At 52.1% G+C, this 23,774-nt stretch overlaps 2 protein-coding genes across 2 annotated transcripts; one reads left to right on the forward strand and one right to left on the reverse strand.

Annotated features, from left to right (window-relative positions):
* The first annotated feature begins 2,406 nt into the window (after nucleotides 1-2,406).
* Dok4 (docking protein 4) lies at nucleotides 2,407-14,524 on the forward strand. Its single transcript, XM_074055948.1, has 10 exons — nucleotides 2,407-2,578; nucleotides 3,616-3,677; nucleotides 7,209-7,456; nucleotides 10,971-11,078; nucleotides 11,184-11,298; nucleotides 11,532-11,651; nucleotides 11,745-11,934; nucleotides 12,624-12,762; nucleotides 12,903-13,026; nucleotides 13,125-14,524. Exons 3-10 carry the CDS (start codon nucleotides 7,391-7,393, stop codon nucleotides 13,241-13,243), a joined length of 981 nt encoding a protein of 326 aa, XP_073912049.1. The 5' UTR covers nucleotides 2,407-2,578; nucleotides 3,616-3,677; nucleotides 7,209-7,390; the 3' UTR covers nucleotides 13,244-14,524.
* A 225-nt stretch (nucleotides 14,525-14,749) lies between these two features.
* On the reverse strand, nucleotides 14,750-23,769 carry Polr2c (RNA polymerase II subunit C). The gene is made up of 9 exons (XM_020164632.2): nucleotides 22,339-23,769; nucleotides 22,110-22,159; nucleotides 20,171-20,239; nucleotides 19,988-20,040; nucleotides 17,228-17,356; nucleotides 16,769-16,820; nucleotides 16,387-16,555; nucleotides 16,160-16,234; nucleotides 14,750-15,588 (listed from the first exon to the last, which is right to left on the reverse strand). Exons 1-9 carry the CDS (start codon nucleotides 22,422-22,424, stop codon nucleotides 15,444-15,446), a joined length of 828 nt encoding a protein of 275 aa, XP_020020221.1. The 5' UTR covers nucleotides 22,425-23,769; the 3' UTR covers nucleotides 14,750-15,443.
* Between the last annotated feature and the right edge of the window lie 5 nt (nucleotides 23,770-23,774).

The following is a 23,774-nucleotide window of genomic DNA, read 5'->3' on the forward strand; positions in this document are numbered from 1 at the left end:
TTTCCCACCCCATCTCCCAAAAAAGGGGAACGAAGTGATGACACCAAGTGCTGAAAAGATGTAAAATGATACAGCTGCTTTAGGAAAAAGTTTGGTGTTTTTGTTTTTGTTTTTTAAACACAACATGGAACTGCTACACAACCCAGCCATGGGACCTGTAGGCATCTATCCCCAAAAGATGAAGCCATACATTCACATAAAAACCTATACACACTGTTCATAGCAGCTTTCTTCACAATAGCCCCAAACTGGGAACAGCCAGAGTCCTAGAACGAGTGCACGAGTGAACAAACGGCCTGCGTTCATGCCACAGAATACTGTGCACCAGGAGGGGAACTCAGGGACTTGTGCTCGCTAGGCAGGTGCTCTACCACTTGAGTCACGTCCCCGGCCCAGGAACAAACTATTGATCCACACAATGACTTGGATGAATTGCCTAAGATTACTGAGTGACAAAAAGCCAACACCGGAAAAGAGCATGATTCCAGTTGTAGCACTTTTGAAATAACCAAAGTAGAGACACAGAAACCAGAGCAGCGGTTGCCAGGGGTCATAGATGAATGCGAGTGGGCAAGGCTTTAAAGGGTAACAAGATCGGTGTTTGGGTGATAGACATGTTCCTTATCTTGACTGTAATGACATCAATATCCCGGTGGTGACACAGTACTGTAGTTTTGCAAGATGTTACTATTGAGGGAACTGGGTGCTAAGTACTCAGAATCTCTATATCATATCTTACAATTGCATACCCATCGACGAACATCTCAAAATAGGTTTAGTTTAATGTCAGGTGTGGTGGTTCATGCCTGTAATCCCAGCACTCGAGAGGCAAAGCAGGAGGATGGAGAGAGAGTTCCAGACTAGCCTGGGCTGCATAGCAAGACTCTGTCTCAAAAAAATAAAAGAAAGAAAGTTAAAGAAAAAAAAAAAAAGCCCTTTAATTAAAAAAAATTAGTTGAGCTGGACGCCAGTGGCTCACACCTATAAATCTAGCTACACAGAGATCAGGAGAATCATAGTTTGTGAGACCATAGCTCAAAAAAAAAAAAAATCATTACAAAAAAGGGCAATGGAGTGGTTCAAGGTATAGGCCCTGAGTTCAAACCCCAGTACTGAAAAGAAAATTAGTTGACAATAAAATGGTGCAAAGAGAGTGGACTGGGCACACAGGCTGAGGCTAAGAGAATGAAGGTGTTTGGGAACCCCACTGCAGAGAAGAAGCTTTTTATTGTGAAACTAGTTTTCTTTGTGGTGGACAGAGCTCCTCCCAAGGTGTCCAGGGTGAAAGCACTTTGCTGTGATGGATCAAGTGCTGGTACCTTTACAGCCTGTGGTTTGAAGCAAAGCAGGTGGAGTCAAGTTGGAAGATGCCTGGGGAGGTCAGGAGGTTGAGGCTCAGGCCAGGTTGGCCCCAGGGAACTGGAAAAAAATCACCTCTTTGAACTTTGATCTGGGCTGGTTAGCTCTAGTTCAGGGCTAAAGGCTGCTGGGAGTCCCTGGGGCTCCCTGTCTGGTCACAGGCTCCACAGTGACCATTCAGTGACTCCCTGAGAAGACAAGGCTAAGGCCCAGGTGTCTTGGAGGCAGGTGGATGGACTCCGTGGTGAGTGGTGAGTTCTTGGTGCCTAGCCCTCTGAGAAACCTGGGCAGTGGTTAGATTGGAGACTTTTTCATTTCTCAGAATTTCAGTTGTTTAGATATGGCCTTTTTTGTTTTGTCTATGTGGCCTAAAATAGGGATTGTCAAAAAAAAGCAGTGTGCAGCGGAGTCACCTGGGGGCCTGTTTAACAGATTTCTGTCTGAAACTCCCAGAAATTCTGATTTCACAGATCTGGAGCCTGGGGGGAATTTGCATTTCTCACAAGTTTCATGGTGACACTCAAACTTCTGGTCTGAAGACCACACTTTGAGAAGCGCTGGGGTAAAAGTGCACTGAAGGAAAGACAGAGGGAGAGACTTGCCCATCCCTGTGGGGTACAGCTGAGGCCTCTGGTTGGGGTCCCTTTGGGCAGTGACCAAGTACCCGCTCAGGCTTGAAGGACAGGGCTGAGTATTGGGGTGGGGTGAGGTAGTGGAGGGGATCATGGGGGTCCTGGGTTGAAGCAGAGGGGTTCTCCAAGAGACAGGGGCTAAGGAAGCAATTCCTGAAGTTGGAGGTGAGATCCGGGGCTCTCGGAGCTGATGTGGGGTTCAGCTCTCAGGGACTAAGAGGCGATGTGAAGTTGGGCTTTGAGGCCCAAGCAGGGGACTGAGCGCGACCTGCAGGGTGGGGCGGCCGGCAAAAGTGCGTGCCCAGCGGCTCGGAGGAATACGGCGGGGGCGGAGCGGAGGGGCGGGGGCGGAGGCGGGGGCGGGTCCGGGGGCGGGGCGGAGCGCGCGAGCCAGCCGAGGAGGCTGCACCGACGAACCCCGGCCGAGCTCCAGTCTGAGCCGCCGGCCGCGCCTCTCTCGCGTCCCCGCCCGGAGCCCGGTGCCGTCGCCCTGTCGCCCCCGCCGGCCATGCGCCGACGCGGGCATGAGCCCGCTCCACGGTCCCGCCGAGCAAGCAAGCGCCCTCGGCCCGGGCCAAGGCGCCCAGGTAAAGAGGGGGCGCTAAGCGGGGAGGGGGACCTAGGCAGCGCCGAGCCAGCGGGACCCCACCCCTGGGCACCCTCAGTCACCTCCCGAACCTGAGACCTTCCTACTTCCTGGGAGTACAAAGATGCGCCCCCCACAGCAAGCCAGCGTGGGCCCAAAACTATCCCTGAGCTGTCCCCACCCCAGCTCTGCTCTCTGGGGAGTCCAGGTCTAGACCTGACCTCACCTGCACCCTCGCGTCCCGCATCAGAGACGCCCGGCCCCTGGCTCCCTGGGCCCGCTCTCTGGAAGGGGCCCAGCCCAGCCCCCCGCAGCTCCCCTCCGCTTTCCTGCTTCCCTTGGCCTCCTGCTCCCTCATCTCCTCCAAATTCCAGGAGTTTCTCTACCCACATTGCTACCCCCACCTGCAAACAGGGTTCCTACCCATCGCTATACCCTCGGCCAGCTGCCTCCTGCCCTTGAATCTTTCTCTCTCCTGTCCACCTTCTCTCCCAGAGCCCTGGCTCCAGCTGAGTGCCTTGTATCACCGCAAAGTGACATGAGCCCAGGCTGGGCACCCGGTTCATGTGGGCAGAGCAAGGGGCTGGGCAGCCTGCCTGCTTGGAGCTGTGTGAGCTAGACAGTTGTCAGGCACTTGGGTGGAAGGCTGGGGTGTAACTCCAGGACAGTCAGGGACCTACAGTCAGCTCCAGCACACTCTGTCACCAGGGGTTAAGGGGTTGGGCTTCCTGCACATTCTTTCCTGGCCCCTTTCAGAGGAATATGGCTGTAGTTTAGGCTGTTCCTGTCCTCCATCCAGGATGGGTCCCCAATGCTGTGTCGCTCTTACCCTGTTGCTTATCTCTCTCTGCGTGGGTGTTGGGTACTGCTAAGGCAGGACAGCAGGCTGGGTGTGACCTTACCCAACCATCCCAGCCCAGGTGTGGCCACCCTGCCATGCTTGGACACAGCGTCAGTCAGCAGCAGGCTGTCCCCTGAGGCAGCTTTGATCCAAACTGTGGGTCCTGGTTCTCAGTAACAACTCTGCTGATCCTGCAGGTCAGTGCTGAGACCCAGGAGGTGGGAACCCGCTGCTGCTTCTGGAAGTGGAGCTGAACCAGGTGGGTGTTGGAGGTGAAGGGAAAAAGGATGAGGACAATCTGGAGAGTATTGTTCATTTTCCACCTACTCTGCTCTAGTCAGCATTCTAGGAGCTGGGATGGAGCTGTAATTAACAGAAAGGCCCGGCCTTCGGGGACCTGACATTGTAGATGTCTGTCGGTGGCCAAGAAAGAGGTGAAGGAACCAGAAAATCCCCTAGTGACATGTGTGACAAGACAGTGACACCAGGGCATTGTGAGGGAGCTCCCTAGCAGGGCTCCTTGGACCAGAGTAGCCAGGATAGGCCTCTTGGAGCAGGTAGCCTTTGGAAGCAGTGGAGTGAACTTGAGACCGGATGAGAGACAGTGTGAAAGACAGGGAGCAGCCAAGTGCAGTGGAAAGGAGCTTGGCATGTGGCCATAGCAAGAGACTCTAAGAGAACAGATGGTGGTAGTATGGGGTATAACACCATTCTTTGGTCTGGGGACCATTGCTACTCAGGTGTCCCCTCCTTCTGTTGTTCCTCTGTCCAATTGGGTATTTGGTGTATCTTTGCCACCCAGTTTGGGGGGCAGCTCCTTGGTGGAGCTGCAGAGGTGCGAGGACAGGGAGGGGGCACTCCTTGTTGGCTCCTGATAAGATGGGGGAGGTGTGCCAGACTGGCAGGTAATGAGAAGTGGCCCTGGTGCTGGAGAACCTACCCCACTGATAGGATCTTAGCTGTGGGTGGAGACAGCAGATGACAGGGAGATGTGTCCAGGTAAGGCTGTTCCTGAAGACCTGATAAGATTTGATCATCAGGGGTGGGGAGGCCCAGCCAGGCAGCAGCCACTTCTGCTCTGCCGTTGGCTGCCAGCCTCAGCAAGTAGCATTTGTTCTGGAGCCAAAGCCTCCAGGCAGACTCCAGGGAGAGAGCTCCAGTGCTGCCCCATGGAGCAGGTGGGCAGGGAGGGCCCCACCCTTTGCTGGCACCATGAATCCCCCTGTGCCTCCCCCATGGGACACTTGCCCTTCCTGGGGATCGGAGCATCTCTCAGCGGGGCCGGCTCTCTCTGTAAAGGAGCCTAGAGTGAGGTACTGTCCCTGGTGGAGCAGCTGCATGGGTGTCAGGCTGGGAGAAGGGATCAAGGGCCCTTGCTCCCCACCCCAAATCATGAGAGGGTCTGCTGGACCCCAGCTTGGCTCTTCTGGCCGTGCAGAGCTCATAGGCCTCATGCCCAGTGCTGTGGGAGGCCGGGACTTTGGCTCTCTCACATTAGTGGCTATTGCTCCCTGCTGTGAGTCCATGAGAGGCTGGTGGTAGCTCACCAGCAATGGGGATATTGACCCCAGGGTGGGCAGGAGAGGAGCTGCCTCAGCTGCTCCTAGTTCTTGACACCTATTGGGCCTTCACGGGGCAGCTTGGTGACTGCCTGGGGTGGGCTGTGGACAGACACAGCAGGGGCACTCTTAGAGCTTGGCAGCCTGTCCCAGCTCATGGGTGGCTGATGGAGTCAGGAAGGAATGGGCTGTGTTGGGCAGGTAGACAACTGGCTTGTGGTAGTTTTCACAGCCCTGAGCTGTGAACAGTTTTTGGGAAAAAAAAATAATAAAACCAATAAAAACAGCCCTTGGGGATTTCAAGGCAGAAACTCTGGGTGCAGAGTGGTAAGCAGGTTCACCATGACTTCACTTCCTCATTAAAGTAGATAGATGTAGCCTTTGTTTTTGAGCCAGTGGGGAAACTTTGGCATGTCTAGGATCTCACAGCTTACTGGATTCACACTCCGGACTGCCGCATCTGGATGAACCCAGGGGCCAAGTGGTTTCTAGGCGTGTTGGAAAAGGGCCTCTGGGATGCACAGCCAGTGGCTTTACTGAGCATCTTGGGGGACCTCATGGAGCCAGTCCTTGCTGTGGGGACAAGGCAGCCCCAGAGGCAGGCGATACAGACAGAGCTGGGAAAATTGACCCCTCTGATTGCCAGAATCCAGGTGTAGCAGGAATTGTAGGGACCAGACTTTCCAGAGGAAGCAGAGTGCTGGTGTCTTAGCTCCGAGGAGTGGAGGAGAGGAAGTGAATGGTGGAGAAACCCTCAGGGGGCCATCAGGGTGCACTTGGGGTAAGGGAGCATTGCCCTCAGACCCACCCATTGTTCACATGTGCCCACTGAGGTACCCTATATGTCCCTTATATATGTCAACAGACGGGCTTCCAGGAAAGTAAATAATGCTAAACTGTCAGCAGATCCAGCAGCATGCTTACCCCAGGATCCCATCCCAGCACCCCAGAAATGCTGCTGCATTCCCTCTTAGTGACCCCTCTGATTCCTGGATATACAGGGGCCATGTTGCTGTCACAGCCCTGCCCCTGAGGCTCGATGGCAGAGGCTTAGGTGGTGGCAGGCAGCCAGAGGTGACCACAGGACAACACTCCATCCTCAGGCTGGTTCCCATCACCAATTCCAGAACTCATTCATCCCTGGCTATACCCAGACTTGGTGTGTGACCTTAGTTCAGTGGATTACTATCTCTGAGCAACTTTCTTTTTCCCATCTATAAAGAGAGGGTCATTGCTGAGATCTCCCTGAGTCTGTCTTTGTTATCTGTGGATCTGCCTGATTCCAAGTGGCCCTGCTGTACCCCCATGTCCTATTCCATATTGAGTTCTGTTTGATGCCCACACCATCTCCTGCATCATCTGGACTCTGTCCTGTGTCCAGGCCCCAGCTAGTTCTTCATTTAATTCCTGCACTTCTTGGCCTTCCAGACCCAAGTACCTATTGGGGACCAGGCCCCACCCACACAGACTGGGCCAAACTTCCCAGGGCCAGGGCCAGGATGAGGCCTGCTTCCACAGTGGCCACCTCTGGCCAGCCCAGCACTTTCCTCAGACTTATCTGGGGACCCGCCTCCTGGACTCTGCCCTCCCATCTAGGAAGCAACACCCAGAGGAGTCCAGGGGCCAGGGGCAGGGCCTGAGTAGTCTGGCTGTCATTCCCAGCCTGTCCTGTGGGGCTGGAAAGAAACAGATATAGGGCAGGGTGGGTGGGGGATTGGGGTCTGCTGAGGCCAACAGAGCAAATTGTCTTTAACCTCAGGGAGCATGGGGATCTCCCAGACTAGTACTGGGCTACTTCCCGGGCCCCTCCCCATCTCTGGAAGCCGGCCCCTGGAGGCTTCCACAAAGGGAAGGGGTGTGCCTGGCAGGTTGCCCTGAGTTTGCCTTAAAGTTGTGACTGGAGAGAGTGCCAACCCAGAACCCTGGCCACCTCCCTTCCTCTGCCCACCTCCACAGCAGGAGTGGGAGCCAGTCCTCCCAAGAAGGGGTTAACTGCCAGCCCCAGCCATGAGGGAGGGGACTGGGCTGGACCATTTTCCTTGCTCAGCTTCCACCTCGGTTTTCCTGAATGGTTCTGCCATCCTGGGGTGGGGAGGAAGGGAAGGAGGAAGGGCGGGCAGAGGGAGGAGGGAGGGAGGAGTGTGGGAAGAGGAAGGAAAAAAGAGAGCGAGACAGCGAGGGGAAGAGAAAGATGTCACTGTCTCTGATCTCCCCTTCATTTGTGTTTCTAGCAGGCACAGGGGGAAGGAGCTGCTAGAACAATGCTGAGGCGGGTGAGGTGAGAAGCAGCCTGAGGACCCAGCTGGACAGAGCGACTGGAACAGGTGATCCGAGGAGCCCCAGACCGGACTACCTGGGTACCCCTCCCTGCCTCCTCGGCCCAGCCCAGCGCCCCAAACACAGTGGGGCCACCATGGCGACCAATTTCAACGACATCGTCAAACAAGGCTATGTGAAGATGAAGAGCAGGAAGCTTGGGGTGAGCGACCCTCACAGGGGCCCCTCATAAGGGACAGTGCTGAGGATGGGCTGGAGCCTTGGTGTGAGGGGTGTGCTCTGTGTGCCTGGCCACACTTGGCACTGTGTGTTTGTGGTTCAGGCTTCTGGCCACAGGCTGCCTGGCATGTGCCGGCCCAGGCTCTGCCTGCTGCAGCCTCCGCCCCAGCAGGGCTGGCTGGCATCCTAGCCACCAGGCCAGTGGTGGTTGCCGATGGGCAGGCAGCTCCCCTGCTATTGTTGAAGTTGTGGCAGCAGCAGCAGCGGAGCCACTGGAGAGCCAGGCTATGTCTGAGAGCAGCATTGCCTCCAGCCTCCTCACCTCTCCTGCCTCCCCGGCTCTCCTGGCCTTTTTTTCTTTAAAGTGCTTCATCTCCCCTACCTTCTGTAGCTTTATGAGCCTGGAAACCATCATATTTTTGATGTTAAAGAAGTGTTTGAAAGGAGCATGGCTGGTTCGGGGGGCGGGGCAGAGGGGCACGAGGGGCAGAAGCCGATACTATGTGGTCTGTGGATGAGAACTTAGGACAGCCGTTGCTCAGGAACTGACTGTTTTCATTTGAGTTGTTGGTTGGTGGTAGCTGTGTGCTTGTTTCGTGCTGGGCCCCTGAGTTGAAGATTGGGGTCGGGGGTAGGAACAGGACAGAGATAAAGCCTCAGAGAGCATGCACCCCACCCCCCTGCAAGCCCCCAGCTGGGGAAGGGCATTAGTAAGGGCCCAAGGGACCCACCTCATGATCTTGGTGAGGTGCCTAACAGCTGCCTTTATTTCTCTGCCATCCGATCTCCAATGAGGGGCCCAGCAGTGACCCCTCCCCAGCAGGAAGGAGAGCCCTGGTGATGGGTGGCCCAAGTCTGTGTCTTACCCTTGTCTCCCTGTTCTGTGATAGCTGGGGTGGGGTCAGGCTGCTCAGGGCTTCCTGGCTCCGCCTTGGGGTGGATAGAGGGTGAATTGGGGAGGTCTGAGGAGCTCTTGGCTTCCCTGGCTGGGAACCAGATGGGCAGGGTGGCCTTGGAGAGGGGTGGTTCTTGCTCCTCCTGGGCCCGTCTAGGATGTGTTGTGTCCAGGCTGGGGCGAGCAGCCCCACTGCTACCAGGTGGACTATGGATGATACAGGGTAGCACAGGGGTGCACCGGGTCTTGTTGAATTTGAATTTGTGGCCCAGCATGGTGGAGGCTCTGCTCTTCCTGAGGCAGGGCTATAGCCCACTGACTTGGAGTACAGAACAAAGGGCGAGGCTGAGGCCAGGTGGGGAGGCCCAGGGAGCTGGAACCCAGCTTTTAACTCTACTCCTCCTTTCTTTGCCTGGACCTGTGAGTCCCCAGGGACCTGTGGGGACTGAGGCCCTGGCAAGAACACAGTTTGCCAGGAAGGACTGGCCAACCCTCTTGGGGTTGTTCTCAGACCTGTTCCAGGGGGAGCCTTGGGAACCCAAGCAGACAGGTGGAGAAGCCGGGGAGCAGGTGGGGGGGTAGGCAGGAGGTAATGTGTGGCCAGGTCCAGACTGCGGTCCTCTCTGTCCTGAGAATTCAGCTGCCCTCTGCAGATCTTAGACTCACTTGCCCTGGTGTGAGGGGTTGCAGTCACCCCAAGCAGCTGCTCCTGCCTCAGTACCCCCCTACCCGGTTCTTAGGCAAGGGGAAGAGAATACAAGCGGCCGAAGACTACCCTCCCACTTGCACAGGCCTCCCTCCCATGCCCACGTGGCAGCATGCTTCTGAAGTGCTGATCAAAGACCTGCAGTAGTGGGAAGGAGGGCTCTTGAGTACAGCTCCCTGGGGCTGTGTGAGTGTATCCTGTAACCAGGCAACCAGAGCGCTCAGGCCCCCCAGTCTCTGCCCCTGATGCTGCAGGCAGCCTGGGGCCCAGCCTGCATCTGGGTTGCGAACATGCATTCATTCATTCATCCACCCACCCACTGTCCCTTCATATGGTCATCCACCTGATCAGTAGAACTCTGTCTGAGAGCACAGTATAGTGTGCCTTATATGAGCTTCCAGCTGAGAGAAGGGCCTGCTGTGGCTTCATTGGACAGGGCAGACATGCCTCCTAGGATCCTGAAACAGCCCATCTCCAAGCTGGGTGCAGTGGCTCATGCCTGTAATCCTAGCTACTTGGGGCTGACATCAGGAGGATAAATGTTTGAGGCCAGACCAGGCACATTAGCTCATGAGACTCCATTTCCAAAATAACCAATCCAAAATAACCAAAGCAGGGCTGGCAGAGTGACTCAAGTGGTAGAGCGCCTGCCTAGCAAATGTAAGGCCCTGAGTTCAAACCCCAGTACCACAATAAATAAATAAATAAAAATTACCTGTCTTTGGGGCTTCTTGGGATGTGGGCTACCTAGGACCATTGTACCTTGGGACCCCATTGCTAAGGGCCTGGTGCACCTGTGGTGTATTAGGGCTGGGGAGGAGGTAGGGCCTTGGGGTTCTGCCCCAGGTCACCCTCCAGGTGCCTCCTCTTTGCACTGGGAGTGGCACCGGGGACCCCTGGCTTAGAAACTGCTGGAAGGAGCTGGTAAACCCACCAGACTCCAGACTGGAGAAAGCCTGAAGCAGGATGGAGGGGTCTGGAAGGAGGAATGGGGCAGTTTTGGCAGGTGACTGGACCCACCCCTCAAGGTGTCTGATAGGCCACTTTGTGCCTCCAACCCTAGAGAATAGTCAGCCCATCTGCAGACGTTCATAAAGCTTGGAGAATTTTACGGTGGCATAAGGCACAGGGCTTTGGCAGTGGGTAGGGTGTGGAGGCACCCACCCAGGGAAGGCACTGTGCTGTGGGGGGCACTCCTGGTTCTCTGCCTGCCCACCTCTGAGGGCCTCTGCTTTCCCCACAGGAACTAGGAAGTATCCCCAGCCCCTTATGCAGGAGGAGTGGCAAGAGGATAAGAGGACAAGGGGATGCTTTGGGAGACAAGAGTAGTTACAAACACCAAGCACTTTGCCTGGCTTAGAGACAGAGCTGTGGTGATGTGCAGGCTGGCTGTCCCTGTCCTTAGGAGACTGCTGTGTGGCAGGTGCCCCAGCCAGAGTGGCCTGTGTAGTGGGCTACAGTTGCTGGCTCTGGCTCTGGACAGCCTCACCATTTGTTAGCTATGGCTTCACTTTCTGGTGCCTCACTTTCCCCATCTCTAAAATGGGGCGATAATAGAACCAGCCTCAGGAGTTCATGAGACTGAAGAGTGCTGATAGAAAACATGTGGACAGGAAGCACTTTAATGCTGGAACTTGTGGAAACTCAGGACCATGCTCATGGGAAACTTGTGAGCCCCTTTGCAGAACAGCCTTACCAAGCTAGCTGCCGATGACTGCCTTTGCTGGTTGGGGAAGGGGATGTCACTCTGGTGACTTTTATCCCCTGGTGTCCTGCAGGCCTCCTGGGAGCTGTGTGGCACTGCCCCCTGCTGTAGGGAGGGGTAACTGCAGGGCTGTGGTGGCAGAGTGGGAGTGGTCCGAGGCTGAACTGATCCCCTGTGGTCTTGTCTCACAGATCTACCGGAGGTGCTGGCTGGTGTTCCGGAAATCCTCCAGCAAGGGGCCTCAGCGGCTGGAGAAGTATCCGGATGAGAAGTCCGTGTGCCTCCGAGGCTGCCCCAAGGTTAGGGGCCCTGGGCCCGAGAGCACCCTTCTGGGGGTGGCAGAGCTGTGGGGAGGCAGAGGGAGATGCCCAGCATGGCTAAGTCCCTTATGGATACTGTCCCAGGTGACTGAGATCAGCAATGTCAAGTGTGTCACCCGGCTCCCCAAGGAGACCAAACGGCAGGCAGTGGCCATCATATTCACGGATGACTCAGCGCGGACCTTCACCTGTGACTCAGGTGGGGTTGCTAGCTCCCTCTGGTCTTCCAGACTGGCCCGACAAGGAGGAGGCAGAGCAGGCTGACTGTAGAGGGTCAGAAGGGAGAGTCCTCAAGGGTACAGGCCCAGACTGAAGTGGGCAGGCAGGCAGCCTGACCTTTTCCCTTGCATGGTGGGTAGCAAAGGCTGAGGCGGATGGGTGGGCTGCTGGGGACCTTGAGCTGGCCCCATGACAAGAAACCATTTTCTCCAGAACTGGAGGCAGAAGAGTGGTACAAGACACTGTCTGTGGAATGTCTGGGGTCGCGGCTCAATGACATCAGTCTGGGAGAGCCCGACCTCCTAGCTGCTGGGGTACAGAGTGAGCAGACAGGTGAGTCCCTGGGTTTGGGGGTAGGGAGCTGAGGGGAAGGGAGCTGGAGGCCCCTTTGGGTAGCTCTTATTCACTCAGCCTCTCCTGCTCCAGATCGATTCAATGTCTTCCTGCTCCCCTGCCCCAACCTGGATGTGTATGGCGAGTGCAAGCTACAGATCACCCATGAGAACATCTACCTCTGGGACATCCACAACCCCCGCGTGAAGCTCGTCTCGTGGCCCCTCTGCTCCTTGCGTCGCTATGGCAGGGATACCACACGCTTTACCTTTGAGGCAGGCCGGTAGGACCCTCTCGCCTCCCTACCACATCTCACTATGGTCACAATGGTGAATGCCATCTGCGCTGTGCTAGACGCATCATTCATACAGCAGCACAGTCCACAGGGGAATCCCATCTTCCTGTTTTACAGATAAGGAGCTTGAAACTCAGAGAAGTAACTTGTCCCCGGTAGGCAGGTCAGGTAAAGCTGTTTACCAAAGGCCAAACTGCTGGGTCTCAGAATACATTCTATTGCTGGCCCGTATGGGCTGTGATGGAGGACCAGAGTTCTGATCAAAAAGGGGAGCACCTAACCCAATAGAATTATGGTGAGGATGGGGTGGCCCTCAGCTGAACTGGAATCTGCCTGTCTAGACTTAGATTCTGCTTAAGTCTGTATAATTAATCTTGGTTGAGTTGCTCAGCTTCTGTATGCTTCAGTTGGCTCACCTGTGAAATGGTCAAGGAAACACCATAGTGAGGAATCTAGACTGGAGGGTGAGGGACAAAACTTAAGTAGCTTAAGTGGCTTCTTGAGAAGTATTCAGACCCTACCCTGGCCTGTGACAACCACTGGGCACCCTAGACTACAGCCCTCCTGCTCCCAAAGGGCCAGTGCAGCCCCAGCTGGTGTGCAGAAGGGTCTGACCATGCACATACTTGGATGGTGGGATTCGTCACCTCACCCTCCTCGCCAACCTGTGTTCACAGGATGTGCGATGCTGGGGAAGGGCTCTACACCTTTCAGACGCAGGAAGGGGAGCAGATTTATCAGCGGGTCCACAGTGCCACCCTGGCCATCGCTGAGCAGCACAAGCGGGTCCTGCTGGAAATGGAGAAGAACGTGAGGGTAAAGCAGTGGATGTTAGTCCAGGGCACAGGGGAGGTGCCCAGGGGGCTCTGCCGGTGTGCTTGTAGTAGAGGCAGGCCAGGCCTGGGGCTGGCCACTCAGGGATATGTAGGCCCTCATCCCCCTTCTCTGCTCCACAGCTGCTGAACAAAGGCACTGAGCATTACTCCTATCCCTGCACACCCACCACCATGCTGCCCCGCAGTGCTTATTGGCACCACATCACGGGTTCCCAGAACATCGCTGAAGCCTCCAGCTTTGCCGGTGAGTCCTGCCGTGCCTTACGCCTGTGGAGGGCAAGGCCTCCCCAGCAGGGCTCTTTTGCTCAGATCTGAGTTCTGAGCCTGCTTCTGTGCTCACAGGTGAGGGGTATGGAGCAGCCCAGGCCAGCTCGGAAACGGACCTCCTCAACAGATTCATACTGCTAAAGCCAAAGCCCAGCCAGGAGGACAGCAACGAGGTCAAGACCCCTTCCCAGTGACAGCAGGACCGTGGGTGCTGATGACTGCTGGGCTGCCTATTGAAGGGCGGACTACAGTGTCCCGTGGACAGCCTCCAGAGGCTGTGGACCAAGAGCCTGAGAAGGGGAGCAAGCTGTTCCCTCCTTGCCCCCTGGGTGAGGCTGGACCAAGGCAAAGGGCTGGCCACACCACCTGAGCATGTGTGAGGGGCTGGAGCTACCGCGGACTATATACTTTAATGATTTTAATATATATGGCTTATGACATATTCTATATTAATGAGATTCCCCCTCTATCCCTCCTCACCAACACACATTTTTTTAATCCCATGACCAGGTCATGGTCATGACTATTTTTGAGGATGACTGGCTGTTTTTGTCCTCCATGGTACGGCCCTCCTATTGCCAGGACCCACTTGAGCTGCGGGGGCCAGAGGGGGAACAATCAGAACTCAAGGCTGGTGCTGCCTATTGGTTTTTCTCAAGTAGCCCAGGGGCCAAGACAGCAGGTGGCTTTTCAGTTTCTCTGGGCCTGGAATGGCACAAGAAGGATATGAATTTCTACTGTGCCACTTGGCAGCCTTGCACTTTGGAGTTTTAAGCAGAGGTGACATCTAGTTTTAAAATGTAATTTCTGCACAGGCTCCTTCCTGCTCAGTAAGCTGAGATGCCCTCAGGATAGGGGTTCCAGATTACCTTGGCCTAGAGGATAGCTGGGGCTACTTCCTGCCAGGCAGGGCCAGGCGGGAAGGCTGCAGCAGGACTGCTGTGGGGAGCACCCCTGCTGCCCCCTCTCACTGGCCAAGGGTGGCCAGCAGAGTCTCTCACCCTGAGCTTGGCCGCCCTGTGCCAGAGCACTCAGAAACCAAGACCTTGCCATCTCCTCCCCACATGGTGCTGAGGCTCCCTGCTGAAATGCAATTAAAGCAATTGATTTTCTAGTGCTGGTATTTATTGACTACCGAGCAGAAGGGCTATCTTTCTATTCACATCAAATCTTTGGTGGTTGCGTGGCTTTTGTTTTTTTTAATACTTTAGGATTCTGATTTGTGGGAACAGACCTTCTTGTAAATAAATACTATTCACATTTGTGATAGGAGAATGATAAAATAAGAGGCCCCCTCCCAAGGGAGCCCCAGAGCCTGGGAGGTGGCACAGCCAGTCCAGCTCTTAACGTGACCCAGACAAATAAGCTAATCCTGGGAGGGAGGCAGAGCTGGCTGGCTCAGCTAGTGACACGATGACGCATGAAGGAGATTATGTTGTGCTCTTTATTGCCAAAAATAAAAACTTTTAAAAAGACTACTGTTAATCAATAAATAGCCCTTCCTCTCTGCAACGATCTCTGGGTTTCTCCTGGCTGCCTAATGAACTGCTCTGGGTGTGCTGCCTGGAGACAGGGCTAAGGGGCAGGGTCAAGGCCTTCATTAAGAAGTGAAATGTGTGGGAGGGGCCTGTGTTCCCTCCCCCACACCCACCCCACAAATGGTCAGGCTATTGGTGGTGAAGTAGATCATGACCCAAGGGTAGAAGATAAAATAGCATGTTTATTTGTGGGAGAAGGCAGCAGAGTCCAATGCTGTTCACAAAGGGTTACTTTTCAAATGAAGGACATCTGGAAATTTGAGGCGCCAGTAGGTTATGCCTGAATGAAGGTTCTGGGACTCAGTCCTAACCCCAGAAACCTCAAGACATCTGTGAAAATTTCTTCTTTAGGACAGAAAAGGTTAAAAGAGCTGGAATAACCAGGAGAAGTCTAGCTCAGTGATTCTCAACAGGGAAGCAGTATATCCTCCTCTTGGTGTGCTAGGAAAAAGGATGGAAGGGATGTTTGGGGTTCTAGAGAGCACTACTAGCTTAGCACGCAAGACCAGGATGCTAAATGTTTAGTAAAAAACTCTTACCTCGCTGGGCATGATGGCACAAGCCTGTATGGGGAGGCTAAGGTAAGAAGACTGAGTTCAAGGCCAGCCTGGGCTATATAATAAGACCCTGCCTCAAAAAAAAAAAAAAAAAAAAAAAGAGAACTTCTAAAGCTGCCTGTCTGGCTTAAATCCTAATGGCACCCTGGTTTTCCACCCACATTTCCTTCCCAGCTGGTCTGATGACCTGCCAAGCAGCAGCAAGCAGTCCAAAGCCCAGAACGTAGGGACTCAGGAGAGACCTGAAATCCAACTGTCATCTCAAATCCCCACATTTGGTGAAAACAGACGAGCTGCTGCTAGTTTATGGTTAGTACATCACTCTGGATCTCGTGGCTTAATTGAGTTTGTAAATCACTCAGCTTCTTCTTCAATCCAGAGAGGGCTGAGAGGACAATGGTTTCAGGGCGCAGAGAGCCACAGGACTCCACGTTGTAGTAAAACCTAAGAGGCAAGAGTGCGGTGAGAGCCCTCACAAAGCAGGCTGGCCGCCTGAGCATCAGGCCCAGATCACCCTTTCTCCTTGTGGGACCTGATGTCATTCCTCTGAAGAACTTGACCTTGGCACACTGCTGACCTCCCTTCATCTAAAACCTGTTATGCAGAGTGGTCTAAACCTCCTCAAGGAGGTTACAGCTACTTCAAAAGGTATTATGAAAATTCTAAAATCAATCTGTTCATGTATGTCACACTAGGAAGAGTGGAAAAACCAAACAAGCATTGACTCCAGTCTACAGCCCTTCAAGATTCTTCCCTGTAGGGCTGTGGTCAGTTTTCACCCTGAGCTTGGACCTAAATGGCCTCTTCTTGGCAGCTCAAAAGTGAAACTGAAAGAGCATGAGTCACTGGAGGGCTGCTTTCTCATGGTGACCAAAAGTGGGATGAAGACCAGCCTGGGACATGCATGTATCATGAATTTAGTTTGGCAGTTAGCCCTCCTGGAATGCTAGGGGAGGGGACTACCTAACAGCCCTCATCCACACTTCACCATCCCATGCGAGACCAGGAAACTTACCTCTCAGGCTTGCCATTGGGGTCATAGGGAGCCTGTGACTCGTCCTCATCCAGCTCTGAGTACTCACTCTTTGGCCTAAGGTCAAAACACGTCAGCATTTAGGGCACTGTGCGTTTAGGGCACTTGAGTTCACTGAGAGCAGCCCCCCTTCTATCTCACTCAGGAGCAGCCACTGCCATCGCAGCCCCCACCCTAAATTCCTGTCTTCACTTCCAACAGGAACATACCATTCCTCTGGTTTGGGGTACACTGTATGCCTCAGAGCATTATCTGGATCATATTCAAAAGCCACCCCTGCAGTAGGGTTCCATTTGGCATGTTCTTTGCCAAAGCCCTTTTTGGCATAGGCTCGAAGTCTCAGTTCCTGGCCTTTCCTCAGCTTGACAATGAGGATGTCTGCAGGGAGAGGTGCACATCAGTGATGGGCCAGGAGAGGCCAATTTCTGACCTGGAGAGCTGCCTGAAGACCACCCACATGTGGAAAACAGGTCTAGAGCCAGAAAGTTACAAGGAGCCCAGGCAGCACAAGAAGCCGTGTTTGGTCTCTGCACCCATGGCCCACACAGCGATGGTCAGGAAAATGCCTGCACTCTCGCTCCAGTCCCTTACCGTCCTGCTCCACGTAGTCATTAGGGTCATTATCTCGGTTCCGTGATGTCACCTATAGGGAGCCCAAACAAGTGTTTATGAGCTTCTCATTTTCCAGTCACCTCTTTTGGTAACTGTCTTCCAGCACCTCTAACCTGCATGCTGACAAGCCAGGGAAAGAGGACCGAGGTGGCAGCAGAGGTGCCTACAGGGCTTCTACCCTATTTTATGCTGTGACAGCCTTCTCAGTCAAAACAATTCCATGGCCTCTAAAAGGGTCCCTGGGCAACAGATGGCCCACGGCATGAATGCTCCTCTGCCCAAGAAAAATCCAGAATCAGCACTTCTAAGCATCAGGCTGAGGCAGATGGGTCATAGAAAGTTTCAGCATCTCCTAAGTATTCACTCCAATCTGTCCCCCTTGGAGCCAGAAAGAGAAGAGCAAAGACCCTGGAGAGGGAGGGTACTCTCAACACTGACCGGAATGACCCGGGGGCTGTTGGAGATGAGGTCTCGAGATGTGACATGACGCGTCTGGTCTTCATTGCACCGAACGTCAAGAGTGAACTCCACAGAGCACTCGGGGCAGAACTCTTCACATGTGCAGTCCTGAGGCAGGAAGAGAAGCAGTCTATGAATCGACAGCAAATCCCGACTGAACTCCCTGCTTCAATACCTGAATCCTTTAAGTTTCATCATCTGCGAAAAGGAAGTGGCCATTCTCTAGGATCTAGTGGGCTGTGGCAATCTGGTACACCATTCCCATGGACTACTCAAGTCCTATGCCTGCTGACACCCACATTTCCTTCCCACCCACTAGGAGATGCACTGCTAACATCTTACTGCCCTCAGAAGACCCCTCTTCAGGGGACCAAGGCTGTTAGGGGAGAAGATGCTTCACACACTACAGTCCAGCTTGCCATGGACTAAGCAGACCATGACAGTTACATTCCTGTGTAACAGGAACAGAATAAAGTACCTTTTATGTTCTAGAATATTAACCTTGTCTCTAAAAACCTCTCTTGCGTGGAAGGGAAATGAGGGAGAATGATGGAGGGGGTGAATCTAATTAAGATATATTGTAAGCACATATATTAAATATCACAATGAATCGCCCCAACTATTAGGTATTAATAAAAAACAAAAAACCTGTTATGAAATATTTCACCCATACACAAAAATAGAGAAAGGTGTAATACATTGTGGAAACCCTTCACCTGGTTTCCACAATTATCAACACTTGCTATTCTTTCTCTTTTTTTTTTGGCAGTGTCTCACTATGTAGCCCAGGTTGGCCTGGAACTTGAGGTCCTCCCGCCCCAGCCCCAGCCTCCTAAGTGCTGGAATTACAGGTGTGTACCACTGTGCCAGGCTCAATGACTTTTTTCTTTTTTTTTAACTGCAGTACTGGAGTTTGCAAGTCAGGTGCTCTACCATTTGAGCCATGACTCCAGCCAGTAACTGACTCTTGAAAGGGCCTATCCCACATTAGGGATTCTCTGTGGCAATTTAACTTAGGGCAAGAAGACTGTTCCAAGAATGTAATCACAAAAATAGACTCTCCCTCATACCAGGGAGGAAAACCCAACATATTTTGACTTTTGCAAGATGATGAGGGAGAAGAAGGAATTAGAAGTCACACTTGAGTAGTCTGTAGTCATAACAGGTAGGTGGGGGACAGGAAGGCAATCCTGACCCTCAAGCTGAACTCCTAAGAAATACAGAATGAAAACCAGGTGTTGTTGTACACAACATGTAATCACAGCACTCAGGAGGTTGAGGCAGGAGGATCACAAGGTTAAGGCAAGCCTGGGCTATAGAATGAGACCCTGTCTCAACAACAAAAAAACAAAGAATCAAAAAAAAAAAAAAAGAAAAGAAAAAGAAAAATATGAAAATGGAAGACAAACAAGTGAGAGGAGTTTGTTGAGGGTGAAAGGAGATAAAGAGCTATAATCAAGTGAAAGTTGACTATATCACAGATCCACAAACATCCAAAAAACAATAAAGAATATTTTGGAAACAGCCAGGAAAAATCTAAATATGGACTGAAGATAGGTATTCTAATTTACTTGGGCATAATAGGGTGGTTACAGAGCAGAACACCCTCATTCTTAGAAGATGTGTGCTGCAGTGCTTAGAAAGGTCAAGATGTCCACAACTTATTTTCAAATAGTTCAGCTAACACTACATTAAAAAAATAAAGCAAATGTAGCAAAATATTAACAACTGGTAACTACAGGAGAAATATTATTTCACTATTATTCCATTTTTCAAATTTTCTGTAATTTTCAAAAAATTAAAAAAGACCATACCATCTTTGTTCAATGAATACAATACTAGAAAAAATGTAGTAGAAGGAATTTCTAGGACATAGAGAACACAATCTATATGCAAGATACTACCAAATTGTTCTTCGTTGGTTGTACAACTGTCCCCAATATCTTTACAAAAAAAAAAATAAAATGAAATCTTGGGCTGAAGGTGTTAACTCAATGGTAGACCTTTTGCCTAGCACACACAAGGCCCTGGGTTCCATCCCAGCACCCCCAAATGGATATCTGAAACAGTATCACAAAATGTTAAAATGCAACAAGTTGCTAGGTGGAATTTGTATATTAGCACCCTACTTTTCTGTGTGCTTCACTACTTCTCTTAACTCCTATGTATTTATAAGACACACCAAATGAACCAACACTGGGATCAGAAAAATGGATGGATTCAGGATCACCCAAAGCCACCAAGAGGGCATGGCATGGTCTCAAGCTGTTATCTAACGCAGTGCCCCATCTGGGGCAGTAATACTCTGGCCACATGTAACTAGCATCACCTACAGGGAGAAGAACGCATCTGACAAGCAGATCCCTCAAGTGCTGCTCTTGTGGAACAGTCCTACTTCCTCTGCTCCTTGTTCTTACCCATTACAACCTGCTGCTGGCTCCCTTTGGCCTGCCAGGCCCTGCCCCTAGGAAAAGATGCTGTGGAAGTAAAGCTGATAATTCAGAATAACTGGACATTCTGGAGAATGCCCCTTCTTGTGCAGCTGGCTAATGATGCCCTGTGAGCCATATCTATCTGAAGCTCCACTAGAACCAAGGCCAGTGGAGGGTTCTAGACATCATCTCTACGTTGATTTTCTGAACTACACTACACTCCAATGTAGAAGATAGATATCTAGAAAGATACCTCAGAGACCTGAAGCTCCCTTCCTGAGTCCCAATCCACTCAGCATGCACATACCCGAGAGTACTGCAGCTTGTCCACAATGTCATCACTGGTGAGGGGAATTAATCCTATAAAAACACAGAAAAGCAATTTAAGGAAGAGCCCAATAGCCAAGGCAACACGAGAACTCCTTGGGGTTGGGATGTTCTGACATCAGCAACAGTACCCTCCCGCCAGCCTCCCAACACCAGCACTTACCAAGCCTGTGAGCGATGAACTCATCATGAAGGACCGAGGAATTGGCATCAATTTGAACCCAGTCGATGGCTAAAAAGTGAAGGAAGCAGAGATGCACACGTGAAAGGGCTGTAGCTCAATGGTAGAGTGCTTGCTTGCCTAGCATGCACAAGCCCCTGGGCTCCATCCAGAGAGCCATATGTAAGGTTTGGCCACCAAATTCACCTACAGACTTGCAGCAGCATTCAAGATTTAAGACCACCCAATGCTTACTAAATTGCAGATGCTGGAGCCAGGATGCCAGAAGCTCTGATTCCACAGTGCTAGAGTGGGGTCTAGGAATCTGCATCTTAACAAGAACCACACACTTCACTTCTCCTCTACCCAGGTGAATTTAATGCAGGGTTTCCCAGTACCACACAAAGAAACTCACTGAGAGAATATTGCAAGAGTGAGAATACATTTTTGAGCTGAGTATTTCTGTCAGAAGCAAATCTGCTACCTATGCCAACATCAAATCCAAGATCAAAATCTATTTGGGCGCTTAAAAATGAGGGAAAACCTCACAGAAGTATCGCAGACATATGGTCCACACCTCATTTATGTATAATCACTAGGTTCCCCATGAAGACCTCCAATACCACTCCACCAATGGATGCCCACCAAATTCCTTCAACAGGCAAAGCATACTTAGTTAAAACCCAATTGCAGGCTGGTGGAGTGGATCAGAGTGGTAGAGCACCTGCCTAGCAAGCATGAGGCCCTAAGTTCAAACCCCAGCACCACAAAAAAAAAAAAAAAAAAAAAAAATCCCTTCCAGCAATGAGCAGGGGCAGCAAAGACCCAACTCTCTCTCTCTCGCTCTCTCTCTCTCACACACACACACACACACACACACAAAATAATACACTCAAAACAAACATGCGCACCTAAACAATTAAAGCCAGAAACCAAGTGGCACTGGAGCCCAACCGCCAAATAAGGGGTATGGACACTAGGAACAGAGTTCAAAAAAGGACCAACCTAAGCAAGGACCATGACAGGATCCCAGGCCACCATCCCTGGCAAGGTACTACCACCTCTGCACCCCTCCTCCCCAACAGGTGAAAATCCTGAGCCTCTAAAAACCAAGGCTTGTCTGCCGTCCATGCTAGAGATGTTACTTATTCCCTGCCTTGAACCCTTCCTTCTCTCACAAAACTGCAGACTCCCTTTAAGATACCTGTCACGTTTTGCCATGTGTCACGTATGTGTATGTTTTGTCTCTACCTCAGGTCTGGCACTTTCAAGCTCCAAACATGTAGCTAACATAACAGATTCATAAAAGACATCTGCCAGAACAGATAAAGAAAATGTGGCACATATGCACAACTGAGTATTATTCAGCCATAAAGAATGAAATTATGGGACTGGCGGAGTGGTTCAAGTGGTAAGTAGCAAACACGAGGGAGACCCTGAGTTCCACCCCCTGTATCACCATGAAAAAAAAAAAAAGTCAAGAACGAAATTATGCTATTTACAGGAAAATGGAACCAAAGATCGTGTTAAGCAAAATTAGCCAGACCAGAAAAACAAATATTGCATGTTTTTCTCATATGTGAATCTAGATTTTTAAAAATGCAATGAAAGCCGTTATTGTGTACACGACACGCACAGTCACATGCACAGGCATTCTCAACAGCGCGGACCCCCAACAGGGAACGCTGGGGACGGCGAGGCGGCAGCACCGGGGATTAACAGCGGGCCACTGGGTGAGCGCAGAACTGGAACCCTGTCCGAGGACGCGTCCTCGTAACGGCGACCTGAGCGGCGGCCACCGCCCGAGGTCCCTGGGTCCGGTCGAGTCTCCGCACCGCAGTTTTCTCAGCACACCGTCCCCCGCGCGCCCCACCGAGGACCGCGGCAGGAGCGCCCAGGTGGGCGGAAGGGGGGGAGCGGGGAGAGGGCGGGGGTCGCGTACCTATTATGGGCACCTCAGCGATGAAGACCCTCCGAATAGAGTTGGCCACTCTGAAGGAGAAAAACCAAGCTGCGTGAGGGCACCGCGGCCTCGACAGGCCAGCCCGCGCCCGGCGTCCCCGCACCGAAAGCCCCGGCACAGGGGCCGTTCTGGAAGGACCTCCCTCTACCAGCCCCAACTTGGCCTCCCGGAGCTCCAGGGCCTCCACCTCCGCCCTCAGCCGCCTTACGCCAGGTCCGTATTCTCGATGATAAACTTGACGTTCTCGTCGGTGAGCTCCGTGATCCGCACGGTGGGCTGGTTAGCGTACGGCATCACGCCCCCGGCCCGCGGCCTCCTGCGTCTGTCCCACCGCGCCTGCGCCGCCGCCGATCCCGGAAGTCGACTAGCGCGGCCCCCGCCGCTTCCGCCGAGGTGCGCGCGCAGCGCCACCTGTTGCTCGGAGTCCGGTACCACCCGGGCCCACTTTCTCTAATCCCACCTGCTTCAAAATGCACCAGATTCAACCATTTTGGAGGGTGCTGTAGCAAAACATGTAGACCCCTGACTCAACAATAAACTTCTAAGAATTCATACTGCAGAAGCACCTGCACTTGTAAACAAAGATACACGTACAGGGTTGCTCATGCCAGTACTGTTTGTAAAAGCAAGACAAAACTCCATGGCTTTTGAGAGACCTGGTTAAAGCATAGGAATACAATGAAGCGTTTTTAAAAGAAGTGAGTTCAAAGTCCAGTACCGCCAAAAATAAGTAAATAAATAAAAATAAAAGATGAAAAAGAGAAAAAACCAAATTAATAAAAAAATGAAGTAAGCGTATACCTCTATACTTAACAGTTGTATGTCCACTTTAGCAAAGTATTCAACCATAGGCACACACCCTTCCCCTTCCACCCTCAAGTCTGGATGACACACTTCTGAAAACTGCAGGAAGATACTATGCTCTTTTACACAAGGTGTCACCTACAGTTCTGTGTAGTTGTAGTGGGCGGGAGCACTGCCACATGGGATGTATGCTCAATCACGAATTACCAAAGGCACCTAAACAGTCTGAAGACATGTTTAAATGAACTTCAAAAAGCGGAAGCTGTTCACACAGACAAAAGCAGCCCTTAAATAAAACCTAGCAGGAACTACATTTAGAGGGCAGAAAAGTCACGAGATAATAAAGAGGTCTGCAGTAGAAGCAGCGACACCTCTTCCCAAGACTAGACAAAAAGCACTGAGCCATTGCTCCACAGCCCACACCATCTCAGTAAATGATGCAGTACACTCAGCTGGGTGTGAGGTGGGTGCTATGAGGGATAAAGGAAGCTGCAATGAAATGTGGAATGGCTACTGAGGAACTTCAGTCAGGAAGTCAAGAGGCACAAAGAATCAGAGGCCCAGAAAGGGCCCAATGAAAAGCCCACACGGAGACCTGAGAATTGATTAGCTCCTGACTTCCCCATTGTTATTCAGCTAACTTGAGCAAGAAAAACAAGCAGAAGACAGAATGAACCAGAGGTGCAAAGGGAGTCCAGTCAGTGTAGAATCTGAGAAAAATCATTAAAGAATGTATCACTGAAGTGGTTAGTGACAGATCAGGGCAGACAAGAGAGTTCATGGTCTGGGGAAAGGCCCTATGACCCCCATTTGAGTGATGGGAAGACCTGGGCCCAGAAA

The sequence above is a fragment of the Castor canadensis genome, chromosome 15, assembly GCF_047511655.1.
Source record: "Castor canadensis chromosome 15, mCasCan1.hap1v2, whole genome shotgun sequence".
Taxonomy (NCBI): Eukaryota; Metazoa; Chordata; class Mammalia; order Rodentia; family Castoridae; genus Castor; species Castor canadensis.

Excerpts from the sequence above, each read along its gene's own strand:
- Polr2c (XM_020164632.2), bottom strand. The coding sequence starts at position 22,424 with ATGCCGTACGCTAACCAGCCCACCGTGCGGATCACGGAGCTCACCGAC. Across the intron at positions 20,041-20,170 it reads GTTCATCGCTCACAGGCTTG|GATTAATTCCCCTCACCAGT; the intron begins GTAAGTGCTGGT and ends GTGTTTTTATAG. Across the intron at positions 16,821-17,227 it reads ACAGCCCCCGGGTCATTCCG|GTGACATCACGGAACCGAGA; the intron begins GTCAGTGTTGAG and ends GGCTCCCTATAG.
- Dok4 (XM_074055948.1), top strand. The coding sequence starts at position 7,391 with ATGGCGACCAATTTCAACGACATCGTCAAACAAGGCTATGTGAAGATG. Across the intron at positions 11,299-11,531 it reads GACCTTCACCTGTGACTCAG|AACTGGAGGCAGAAGAGTGG; the intron begins GTGGGGTTGCTA and ends CATTTTCTCCAG. Across the intron at positions 13,027-13,124 it reads TGAAGCCTCCAGCTTTGCCG|GTGAGGGGTATGGAGCAGCC; the intron begins GTGAGTCCTGCC and ends CTGTGCTCACAG.